At 46.9% G+C, this 11,602-nt stretch overlaps 1 protein-coding gene across 1 annotated transcript in view; it reads left to right on the forward strand.

The window, feature by feature from the left end:
* The window catches only part of ITSN1 (intersectin 1), a 231,801-nt gene extending 220,523 nt beyond the window's left edge, over positions 1–11,278 (forward strand). The window contains exons 33-39 of the mRNA XM_032630426.1: positions 291–458; positions 4,775–4,987; positions 5,982–6,103; positions 7,164–7,246; positions 7,553–7,636; positions 8,447–8,620; positions 11,097–11,278. Of these exons, the coding sequence (XP_032486317.1) occupies positions 291–458; positions 4,775–4,987; positions 5,982–6,103; positions 7,164–7,246; positions 7,553–7,636; positions 8,447–8,620; positions 11,097–11,245 (993 nt within the window). The 3' untranslated portion in view covers positions 11,246–11,278. The remainder of the gene's footprint in view (positions 1–290; positions 459–4,774; positions 4,988–5,981; positions 6,104–7,163; positions 7,247–7,552; positions 7,637–8,446; positions 8,621–11,096) is intronic.
* The last annotated feature ends 324 nt before the right edge of the window (positions 11,279–11,602 follow it).

Genomic DNA, 11,602 nt, shown 5'->3' on the forward strand with positions numbered 1-11,602 from the left:
GCCACATGTGGTGCGATATTGCCCTTGCTGTAGCCACTGCCCTCCTCATACCCCAAGTATAGATAATGTGGCAGCCCCTGCCCCCTCAAGGGTCCCCTGCCAACAAAGAGTGGTCACCTCTCTCCATGTCATTGCCAAGGTGGGTGCTTAGAGCTGCAGTTGCTCTTGTGGGCACTGTTCAGGAAAGGTCTGTGCTATGCCCTGCCTCTGTTGGGTCTGGCCCTCCAGAACAGTGAACTGCAGGCTCACCCACACTGCCTAAGGATGATGTCTTCTGTTCTCCAATGTAGATCCTGGAAAACACTCCTGAAAACCACCCAGACCACAGCCATTTGAAGCACGCCCTGGAGAAGGCAGAGGAGCTGTGCTCCCAGGTGAACGAAGGGGTGCGGGAGAAGGAGAACTCGGACCGGCTGGAGTGGATCCAGGCCCATGTGCAGTGTGAAGGCCTGTCTGAGGTAGCGCCTTAGGGTGTGACCTGGGTCTCCCCCACTGAGCCTTGGCAGCTGGCCTGAAGGAGGACGAGAAAAAAACATGAATTGTCCTCCCTATTGGCCTCCAGTTTGCTAATTCTCTCTCCAGCTGCTTCTAATCTGCTGTTTAATCCATCTACTGATTTTTTAAAATTTCAATTATTTTCTTTTACCCTTTCCAGCATTCTAATTATTTTCTCTAATCTGCTGGTTTCTTTCTTGTCTTGGTCCTTTCACAAATGACCATGCTTCTCATTTATTTCCTAACACATTTAAAATATATTCTTGTACATTTCAGATCTGATTATTCCATTAACTCAGGTTATGAGTTTCACTGTTTTGTCTGTTGCTTCTGCTAGCTCTCACCACACGTGTCTGTTTCCCTGTATGTACTTTGATTTTTGATTGTGAGCTCAACATTCCTTGGAACTTTATCTGTGGGATCTTTGAGGTCTGAAGTTGTATTCCTCCTGCAAGGGTTGCTAGCTACCAGGATCACCCTAAATTAGATATAGAGGGGTTTTCAGATCACACTAGTGTGTGAATTGTGGTTGTAAACTTAAATGAGAACTGCATTGTGGTTACAAATTCTCAGGGACATTTTTTTCCCCCTCCACTTACACCAAGTTCAAAAACAAGCAAGTTTTCTTGGTCATCCCTTCTGTGCTGAGTTTACTTATCATTCTTCCTTTGGAGTCTAGCGTTTTGGGATCTCCTGTTATCTCATGTGGGCCCTGGATATATCTCCTGTCTCTTGCACCCTCCATAGCCTTTAAAATGGAAGCTTAAGGTCACCAGATTTAAGAAAGACTCTCAGGGATAAAGCCAGCTTAGGGGCTTGTTTATCTTCCAGGGTTCACATTTTCATGCTGTTTTTGGCCTCTGCAAATTTCTTATTTTCAGTTTTAATTTTTACCACCTCACTTGCATTTAAAAACTACAGTTCTATATTTTATTCGGTTTTGAAAATTTTCACTGGGTGAGTCAGAGTCTCTAGTCCACCATACTACCAGAAACAGAGTCTCTTCTGTAGTATTTGATTCTCTTCTTGTCCTTTATCTTTACTTTAGTCTCATTCATTCTTTCTGCCTGTTCTCACTCTTTCTCTTTGCCTCTGTACACACACACAGATACACATACATACACACATTCATGCACACACACCATTGACTAGGGTTTACCAAAATGCCCAGGCAGACTGTCTCCCTCACCCACTCTCCCTGTGGCTCCTTCCTTCTTACAAGTTTCAAAGGCATTAACTACCTAAGGAAGTTGCACCACTGCTTCCTCCCTGCCCTGCCTCCTGTCCCCCTTCTGTGAAGGTGTGGGATAACCAAAGTTATGGAAGCAGCCATGTGGAAACCAAGGTGATGGATGTGGGTTCCCATTTTGGAACTGTGTTGATAAGCAATCCAGCAGCATTCACTGGTTGGTTGGCTTACTTATTCATTCATTCATTCAATAAACATTTACCGAGCACCTGCCCATGTGCCTTGCTCAGTACTAAACACTGACATGGAAATCAATAAGATGTGACCTACACCATCTCAAGAAGCCTACAGTCCTGGACCAAGTAGAGGGATCAAACCAATACTTACCACACAGTGTGAGACGTTATGAGGCAGATCTAGGTGCCAAGTGCTGTTGGACACTCATGGAGGAAGGAACCGTCATGGAGGGATTCAGGGACGTGTTGGAGAAGGTGACACTCGGCTGGGTGTTGAAGGATGAAGATACCTCTCCAGGAAAGAATCCAGGGGGAGGGCATTTCAGTGGAGGGCACAGCCTGTGCAGGACTTGGGTGAGCAATGCAGGGTGACAGGTGATAAGCTTTAAGGCAAGTTGAAGCCAGGGCAAGGAAGGGCTGTGTATCATTCCCAGGAGCATTAACTTGATCCTGAAGACAGTGGACTTGAACAGCTCCTGAATCTGCCAGCCTGAAGTGCAACTGTGCACTTTTTCTTTTTTCTTTTTCAATGTTCCCTATCTTTTTTCTTCCTTTCTTCCTTCCCTTTCTTCCCTTTCTTTCTTTCTTTCTTTCTTTCTCTCTCTCTTTCTCTCTCTCTCTCTCTCTCTCTCTCTCTCTCCCCCTCCCTCCCTCCCTCCCTCTCTTCCTCCCTTCCTTTCTTTCTTTCTTTCTTTCTTTCTCTCTCTCTCTCTCTCTCTCTCTCTCTCTCTCTCTCTCCCCCTCCCTCCCTCCCTCCCTTTCTTCCTTCCTTCCTTTCTTTCTTTCTTTCTTTCTTTTTGCCACACCACATGGCTTGCAGGATCTTAGTTCCCTGACCAGGGATCGAACCCAGCCCCAGCAGTGAAAGTACAGAGTCCTAACCAATGGACTGCTGGGGAATTCCCCTCACTGTGCACTTTTAAAGGGGTCCTTCCCTGAGTCTCAGGGCGGCAGTCACGGGACTCAGTGAGGCCTGGGTCTTCATCTTAGAACATTAAGAATAGGGAATTCCCTGGTGGTCCAGTGGTTAGGACTCCACACTTCCACTGCAGGGGCATGGACTCAGAGAACTAAGATCCTGCATGCCACATGGCACAGCAATAAAAAAACCCTCAAAACATTAAGAATAAAATAAACTCTTGTCATTTGCTTTTTTGGGATGTATATACCCTCTTTGAAATAGACTGTTGTCCTTCTTTAGTGATCGATCCTTCCTGGCTGTTGTACAACAGCTTTCTGTATGGTCTGTTTTGTCTGTACAGTCAGGGTTCACAATCGTGGGGAGGGGGCGTGTTGGCTTCTGTTTCCTGGCCCAGATCTGGACACACACCAGTGATTAAGTTTCAAATAAATGCCGTCTTTGGCATTCTTGTCTTAAGATCAAGAACTATCAAGTCTGTTCCCAATTCACATATGTTCAGTGTTAGCCTGGCCAGTTGGAGGCTCTAACCTTTGAGTGTGAATAAACCACATCAACTCTATGTCATCCAAGTGAATTGCTAGATTCATTGCCCCCAAGTGGCTTGAACTCTCTCTTGGTGAGTAAAAAGGGCTAGATTGACATCCTTTGAAGGCTCTCTTTGTGGTGTCACCTTCAGTCTTTGGGGCTCCCTCAGAACCTCAGTGGGAGGTTAGAGGCCCTCGTCCCTCCTTGTACCTGAGAACAGAGTGGACTGGTCATGCTTCCTTGCTGCCTATAGGTCTCTGGTCATAGAGGCCCCACTGATTCTTTCTCCCACACTGGAGGCAGACAGGTGGCCAGCAGCATCTCTTGGGGAATGTGTGTTGTGAACTGTCACCTCTTCATTAATACTCTTCTCAGGGAGGTCTGTAGGGTTCATAGCTCTGGAGGGAGTCTCAGCCTTGAAGGCTGCTGGATGGAGGATACCCCTGGGGCCCAAGTGTGGGCAGGTGGAGACCTGAAGTTCTGACTCCTGCCTGGATCGTATCACTTCCTGGGCACAGCTGTGGCCTTCCCCTCCCTCAGTCTCTCCCCCGCTATCCAAAAGGGGGGCCTTAGTGGGGTTATATCTTCTACAGTCTCCCTCTGCCCCTTTAGAACCTGCTCACAGGAGATGATAGAGCCCAAGGGGGGATGATAGAGCATGAGATGATAGAGCCCAGGGGGATGACAGAGCTGCGTTTCCACACTTAGATCTGTCTCCAAGTTTTGGGAAGTGGAAGGAAGAGAGCTGCCTGTCCCCTTCACATTTTCAGGGCCAGTGAATTGGGTGAGATATAATGGGCACCAACAGTGTCTGTTCTGCTTGGCTTCGAGGCATCTGTCAGCACCACTGAGTTTTGTAGTCCACCCATGTGGTAGGGGCCTGGACTCAAGCTGCGCCTTGGAAAGTAGCATTTGTCCTGTAGAACTGTACAGGGAGAGTCTCTGCTGCTTTCCAGAACCACATAGGACTGTCTGAGCCTGTGCAGGGCCATCATTGGAGCTGGTTCATGCCACCTCCGGCGGACTAGTCTGCACACAGCACATACCCATTAAGGAGGGAGAGGGCTGAGTGTTTTCTTCCTGCTGCCCAGTTTCCCCAATAAATACAAGGGGGAAAAGCACCAGTCGCCCTGAGACACTGAGCAGACCTCAAGGAAAAGCATTAGGAATTATAGCCAAAGTTCATCTTGACACGTGGAATCTCCAGAACCACGACTTTGACTTCTTGGCTCCAAAAGTCCCTGCCTGAAGTTTTCAAAGCAGTCCTTGATTTGAGCCTAAGTTACAGGCTTCAGATTCTGATGGAACCCATGCTTTCAGATGCAGAAAAACAAAACAAAACGAAACAAAACAAAAAAATGACCTCACTTCATCCTGTCTTCTTTGGGTTTTGTTTTCCTTTCTCAGCAACTTGTGTTCAATTCAGTGACCAATTGCTTGGGGCCACGCAAGTTTCTTCACAGTGGGAAACTCTACAAGGCCAAGAGCAACAAGGAGCTGTATGGCTTCCTCTTCAACGACTTCCTCCTGCTGACCCAAATCATAAAGCCCCTGGGCTCCTCGGGCACCGACAAAGTCTTCAGCCCCAAATCAAACCTGCAGTATAAAATGTACAAAACCGTAAGTTTGATTCTAGATTGCAACATCAGGGTTGATGTTTGGGGGAGGAGGAAGTTTCCAAAAGGAGCATTTCAGCAGGGTTTGGAGGCTGTGGCATACAGGAAGTGCAGGGGCTGAGACAGGATTTAGGGTGACCACAGCATCACGGGTCCAGCAGTATCAGAAAAGGAACGACGCTCAAATCAATTGACGAAACATCTATTAGCTGTCAAGTGGCTACTGTGGGTCCCCCAGATGTGTTGAAGATATGCCTTGCCCTGGTGGGGTTCCCGGTCTAGTGTGGCAGGTGTGGGAAAGTTCGAGACTAGAACTCAAGCACCCACTTCCTGAACATTCCCAGATCTCCCTCCAAACTTCTCAAGATGGTTTGGAACATCTGTGCCCCTCACCTTTTTCCAGCAAAAGCCAGTCTAAATAGTCAACGTGTAGAGAATTTTCCTAAGCTGTTTATTTGGTCTGCTTCTACGTGCATGGCTGTGTTTGTGTGTTTTCGTGTCATGGGATATTGTTTTTCTAAACTTGTCTCTGTGTGGGTATTTTCACAGAAGAATTTTCTCTGAAGCAGCAGTTAGCTTTATTTTGGGAAAAAGCACAATGTACTTATGTAGCTTGTCACTAGCAGCTTTGTATGAACAACTTGGAGAGAATTGCTTGGAGGTAGAGTTGATGGAAACTGCTGACTAGGATATACTATGAGAAAAACAGACCCATCAGTTCTTATTCTGGAGGACTTTAAAAATACCTGCAAAACGGAGGGGGGAAATCCATATTTATAATTTGCAGTATCTGAAAGTCAATATGAACACAAAATCATTATTCTGGTATAGTTTACTGAAACACCCTCCCACCCCCACCGCAGACACACACACACACACCCTTCACCCTCAGTCTAGTTTATTAGAACACGTGCATGTAAGCACACACACATACTCATAGTTTATTGCAATACACGGCCCCCAGTCTGGTTTTGTAATGGCTGTGCATTATTTTTCAGCCTATTTTCCTAAATGAGGTTCTAGTAAAATTACCCACTGACCCTTCCGGGGATGAACCCATCTTCCACATTTCCCACATTGACCGAGTCTACACCCTCCGAGCAGAAAGCATAAACGAAAGGTAAGACCTGCCTCCTCACTGGCACTGGGCGTCCAGGTCCCACCAGGTGTAGGACAGATGTGGGACATTTAATTAATCAGCAGGTCCCAACGTTCCTTCAGTTGCAATGCCACCCCCTCTGGCTGGAGGTGGGGCGGGGGCATGAGGGTGGGGCTGTCTTAATACGTTTTTCTAGAGTCTCTCGGAAGTTTGACCCATGGCATGAATTTTGCAAAGTAAAAGACATTGAAATGAATTTTGCTTGAGAATTTTTTAAAAAGCAATTTTCAGAATCTGAGATAAATGGAGCATCTCATTTCCCAAGGTTTCCCAGGTGGCAGAAACCAATAGGAAAGTGATTTGGGGATGGATAGGACCACCTAATCCTGACCCCCTCCTCAGCTGGCTCCCCTGGACAGACGTTCTGGATCCTAGAACTGTGGGCATTTTTGCTTTAATCTCTTCTTCAAGGTTCTGCCCCGGAGCCAAATGAAACAGATTATTTTCTGAAGGGTGAACTTGACATAAGACCTACAGCATTCCAAGAGCATTTGTGCCAAAAAGCAGGAAATTGGCTAAAGTCGTCATACATATGCTTCTCAGGAAAAGGAAGGCGAAAACATCACGCCAAGATGTTGGGGAAAGCCAAGATGCTTTCCCCAGCGTGTGTGTGCTCTTTCATGGAAAGTGGTTCCTTATCTGGGAAATGGTTTCTTTCCTTGGATGGTTTAGTAAGAGAAATCCTTCTGGCCTTATTGGATTAGGCAAATATGTGTTGCTTTTCAAGAAGGAAGGAAGAGGAGTTGTTGCCAACATCTCCTCCAGGGCAGCATTTATCATCATAGATTTTCTTCCATGGGGACGCAAACTCAGGTCTTGAGTACATCAGTAAAAATATCACACATGCCTTTGTTGTGCATGGTAGAAATCATGATTAGCACCATGTGACATAAAACCAGACTTTCTTTGCTGAGCCTTTGTTGTAAAAATCAAACGAACAAGGCAGAGTCCTAGAAACTGAATTTGTACAGACCTGAAGCCTGAGTTCTGTTTGGCACCGTTCTGTCTCTCCCTTTCCAAGGACCGCCTGGGTGCAGAAAATCAAAGCTGCTTCTGAACTCTACATAGAGACGGAGAAGAAGAAGCGGGAGAAGGCGTACCTGGGTAAATACATCGCTGGGCAGAGGGGCCCGGGATCCCGCAGAGTGGCGGCAGAGAGCCGTTTGGTTGTGCCTAGAACCCTTAGAGCTGGAAGATGGGCCTGGGGGTAGGGGAGAGCCTGAGGGGGCAGGCAGGCGGAAGAGGGAGAGCGGGGGTGCAGGGTGAGGGGTGGAGAGCAGATTCCAGGATCAAGGAAGCGAGAATTCCAGGTGGAGTAGGGGTGGGGAATTGTTCTTGCTCCCCAGGCAAACCAAAAAGGCAGCAGATCCTAAACGGGAGCATTTTGTGTTGTTTCTCTTGCTGTCATAGTCCGTTCCCAAAGAGCCACAGGCATTGGAAGGTTGATGGTGAACGTGGTTGAGGGCATTGAACTGAAACCCTGTCGGTCACACGGTAAGGACCCAAGAGGCCCCCTCTATCACATATTAGTGGTGGAAGCCTTTTCTGCATCCCCTCCACCTGGCTTTAAGACAAATGTGCTGTTTCCATAATCCTCAATTTCCTTCCAGACTTGGTTTTTGTAGCACTTGTTAAAAAAATTTTTTTTAAATTCTTTTCGACCGTTTTGCTTTCGAGAAAGATCTGAGTGGCTGCCCTTTCACAATACAGTCAACCCCTCTGTATCTGCAGGTTCTGCACCTGCGGATTCAACCAACTGCTGATCGAAAATATTCGAAGAAAATCTGAAAAATTTCCAAAAAGCAAAACTTGAATTTGCCACACACTGGCAATGCTTTACATAGCAGTTACATTGTATTAGGTTATTACATGTAATCTAGAGGTGATTTAAAGTATATGGGAGGATGTGGGTAGCAAAGACGATACCATTTTATCTAAGGGACTTGAGCATTTGGGTATTTGTGGAGGGTTCTGGAACCAGTCCCCGTGGATACTGAGGGATGACTGTGGTTTTGACACAATCTAGGGCTAAAGTGAGGAGACAGGAAAGGCTTAGTTTTGAAGCCCACTAATGTAATTATTTAAGTATTATGAATATTTAAGTAGTATACTTTAAGTATGATGCTGGATTGTGTGAGTTTCTGCCTGGATTCTCCATTTTATGCAGCTTATTAAGTGTGGCATTGGAGTGAGATCAAAATGAGGGGTGTAGCGGGAACAGCTGCCACATGACTGTGACCCCACCACGCTCACCCAGAAGAGCTGGGTGGCAGGCGGGAGTCAAGCAGGCTCTGTTCCCTCTAGGAAAGAGTAACCCGTACTGCGAGGTGACCATGGGCTCCCAGTGTCACATCACCAAGACAATCCAGGACACTCTGAATCCCAAGTGGAATTCCAACTGCCAGTTCTTCATCAAAGACCTGGAGCAGGAGGTCCTCTGCATCACCGTATTCGAGAGGGACCAGTTCTCTCCAGACGGTGAGTAAAAAGCGGCCCCGAGGCACCCTTCCCCTTTCGCTGTCACTTGGCTTTCATGGCTAAATATTTTCTACCTGGGAACTTCGTGCCCAGAATTTCTTGGGCTTCCTGCCAGAGAGATGAGGTTGGCATTAGACAAGACTCAGCATCCCTTGGAAAGAGGCCTTCACTGATGCCAGGTTGTCTCAGAGAAGGTGGACAAGGTATGCTTGGTCTAGAGTGGTCCAGCTGCCCTAGAAAAGACCATGGTCCTGTGCTTCCCCAAAGCAAGTAAATGCAGAGAGAGCTATACCACAAAGCCTCTGCCCAATTCTTTAGTCCTTGGCTAAAAGCTATGGTGAAAATTCATAAAACTAGCCAGTAGAGCAAGAAGAACATTAGCCCACAAAAAACGTGGCAGAATCAATCAGTGCCCTTTGGGTGACATTTCTGGTTAATTAAAGGGATGGGATTATGTTGGATGTATCATCCCTTCAACCAACTTTCTGTTTCTGCTTGAGCCTGGAAAAAAAAAATGGGACTGGCAATGATTCTGAGAAACTTCTCTCTCCCTTCCTCAACGCAACAAAAATAAGAGAGTAAGTTTAAAGATTGCGGTCTCAACCTAATTATATTCAAAGGAGTAAAATTAAGTGCTAGGAGTGAGGGTCCAGTGCAGGCATGATCTGTGCAAGGCTTAAATTGCTCCACGTGGCTTTTGTCTTTTCGTACTTTTATATGAATTATCTCGTTGTGAGTTAGTTACTATTAATTGTTGCCCAGAGATGGTCACATAGCTGGCTAGATGTTAGAGCATGACCAGACCGATCTGACTCATAAGTCTGGGCTCTTAAGCACTGTGTTTCAATGGCAATTTGGATTTAAATTTATTTATTTTTGGCTGCGTTGGGTCTTCCATGCTGCGCACATGCTTTCTCTCTCTAGTTGCAGCGAGCGTGCTCGCTAGTTGTGGCTTACGGGCTCTAGAGCGCAGGCGCAGTACTTGTTGTACACAGGCTTAGTTGCTCCGCGGCATGTGGGACCTTCCCGGAGCAAGGATTGAACCCGTGTCCCCTGCATTGGCAGGTGGATTCTCAACCACTGAGCTACCAGGGAAGTCCCTCATTGGCAGTGTTAATTCTGATAAATAAAGGCTTGAGGTTGGATTTATTTTAGTAGTGAAATACCACGACACAATGGCAGCTCCACTGGAGTTTAAATTGCAAATCCTAGTATTGTTCTTACTTCAAAGATCATTTCCATGAAATGCACAAGGGGAAAAATAAACCGGTATCTTCCACCAGAAAAAGTTCCCAGGTTTTAACCGTTGAAAGAAAAGCTGTTTCCTGTACAAGTGTTCCTGGATCATAGTATATTCCAAAAACTAATCGTTGAATGAAAAAATGAAGGAGTTAATGGTCTGGAGGCCCGTTTAACACCATTGTACCTTTGCACAGCATCAACAATTGTTTCAAACACGCTCACGTCCATTCTCATACTGACTCAATATTTGATAAAAAGTGGTGTTGAGATAGTCCTGGGAGCATGGCTGGAAGCGCGCAGCTCCCGTACTGGCACCTCCTCCCCACCCCCTCGAGTTTGCTCTCTGGCACTTACAGTGGTGCATTATAAGGACCAGCCCTTGTTCACCATCCTTGGCTTTTCGAAAAGGAGTGTAACATCGCGAAGCATGTTCCTGGGTCAACCCCTGGGAGAAACTACTGTCCAATTTTTGTCCCAGAAATAGCTGACTTTCTTCTGGACAATTTCTTTAAATTTCATGTAAGTTGCAAATTGCTCAGCAGATAGGACATCTGGTTCTGCATTGCCTCCCAGGAAGCTCATAGCCCTTTGGGGGTCCTCGAGTGTGAGGAAAGTCTGTGTTTTGAGCTCCTTCTGGGCTCTCCTTCATCCCCATCCTGGTACCTGTTTGTTTTCACTTCATTTAGAAGTGATGCTGGGCTTCCCTAGTGGTGCAGTGGTTAAGAATCCGCCTGCCAATGCAGGGGACAAGGGTTCAAGCCCTGGTCCGGGAAGATCCCACATGCTGCGGAGCATCTAAGCCCGTGTGCCACAACTACTGAGCCTGCTCTCTAGGGCCCCCGAGCCACAACTACCGAGCTTGCATGCCACAACTACTGAAGCCCGTGCGCCTAGAGCCCGTGCTCTGCTACAAGAGAAGCCACTGCAATGAGAAGACCCTGCACTGCAACGAGGAGTAGCCCCCGCTCACCGCAACTGGAAAGGGCCCGCACGCAGCAACAAAGACCCAATGGGGTCAAAAATAAATAAGTAAAATAAATGAATTTATTTTAAAAAATTAAGAAAATAAAAATTATGCTGTCATTGCAGTCCCTGAATTCTCAGAAACTGACCTAATTCCCTTTTGGAAGAAGGAAGAGTATAACAATTGGCTGGGACATTCCCAATATGCCAAGTACCTGCCTTGAAGAGAAGGCATCCTCTCTGAGGAGGGTCTGTGTGTTTCTCCTTTCAGATTTTTTGGGTCGGACGGAGATCCGCGTGGCTGACATCAAGAAGGACCAGGGTTCCAAGGGTCCAGTTACAAAGTGTCTCCTGCTGCATGAAGTTCCCACGGGAGAGATCGTGGTCCGCTTGGACCTGCAGTTGTTTGATGAGCCTTAGGGAGCCGGCCCAGGGTGTGCTTGGCAGAGCTCCAGCCTGAGGCAGCAGGTGCTGTCTGGAAACGGTGTTGCTTTTCGAGGACCACTGTTTGGTGTTCAGCCACAGGGCAATAGGACAGCAAAGACAGGACCCTCAAAGCTTCTGGGAATACTTCTCGACAATCCTTCCCCCTAAACAATTTCCCATTTTGTGAAGCAAAACTGTGGTTTCCTTTGTTTTCACTGCAGGGCTCATCATGGCTTCCAGGGTCTTTGAAATCCCATCGCCCCCAGCTACGTTCAGTTGGGAGTCTGACCCATCCCTGGGCCCGAGGCTTGGGTCTGGTTACTGTAAAATAGGTTTATAAATGCCATGTCT

The sequence above is a fragment of the Phocoena sinus genome, chromosome 4, assembly GCF_008692025.1.
Source record: "Phocoena sinus isolate mPhoSin1 chromosome 4, mPhoSin1.pri, whole genome shotgun sequence".
Lineage (NCBI taxonomy): Eukaryota > Metazoa > Chordata > Mammalia > Artiodactyla > Phocoenidae > Phocoena > Phocoena sinus.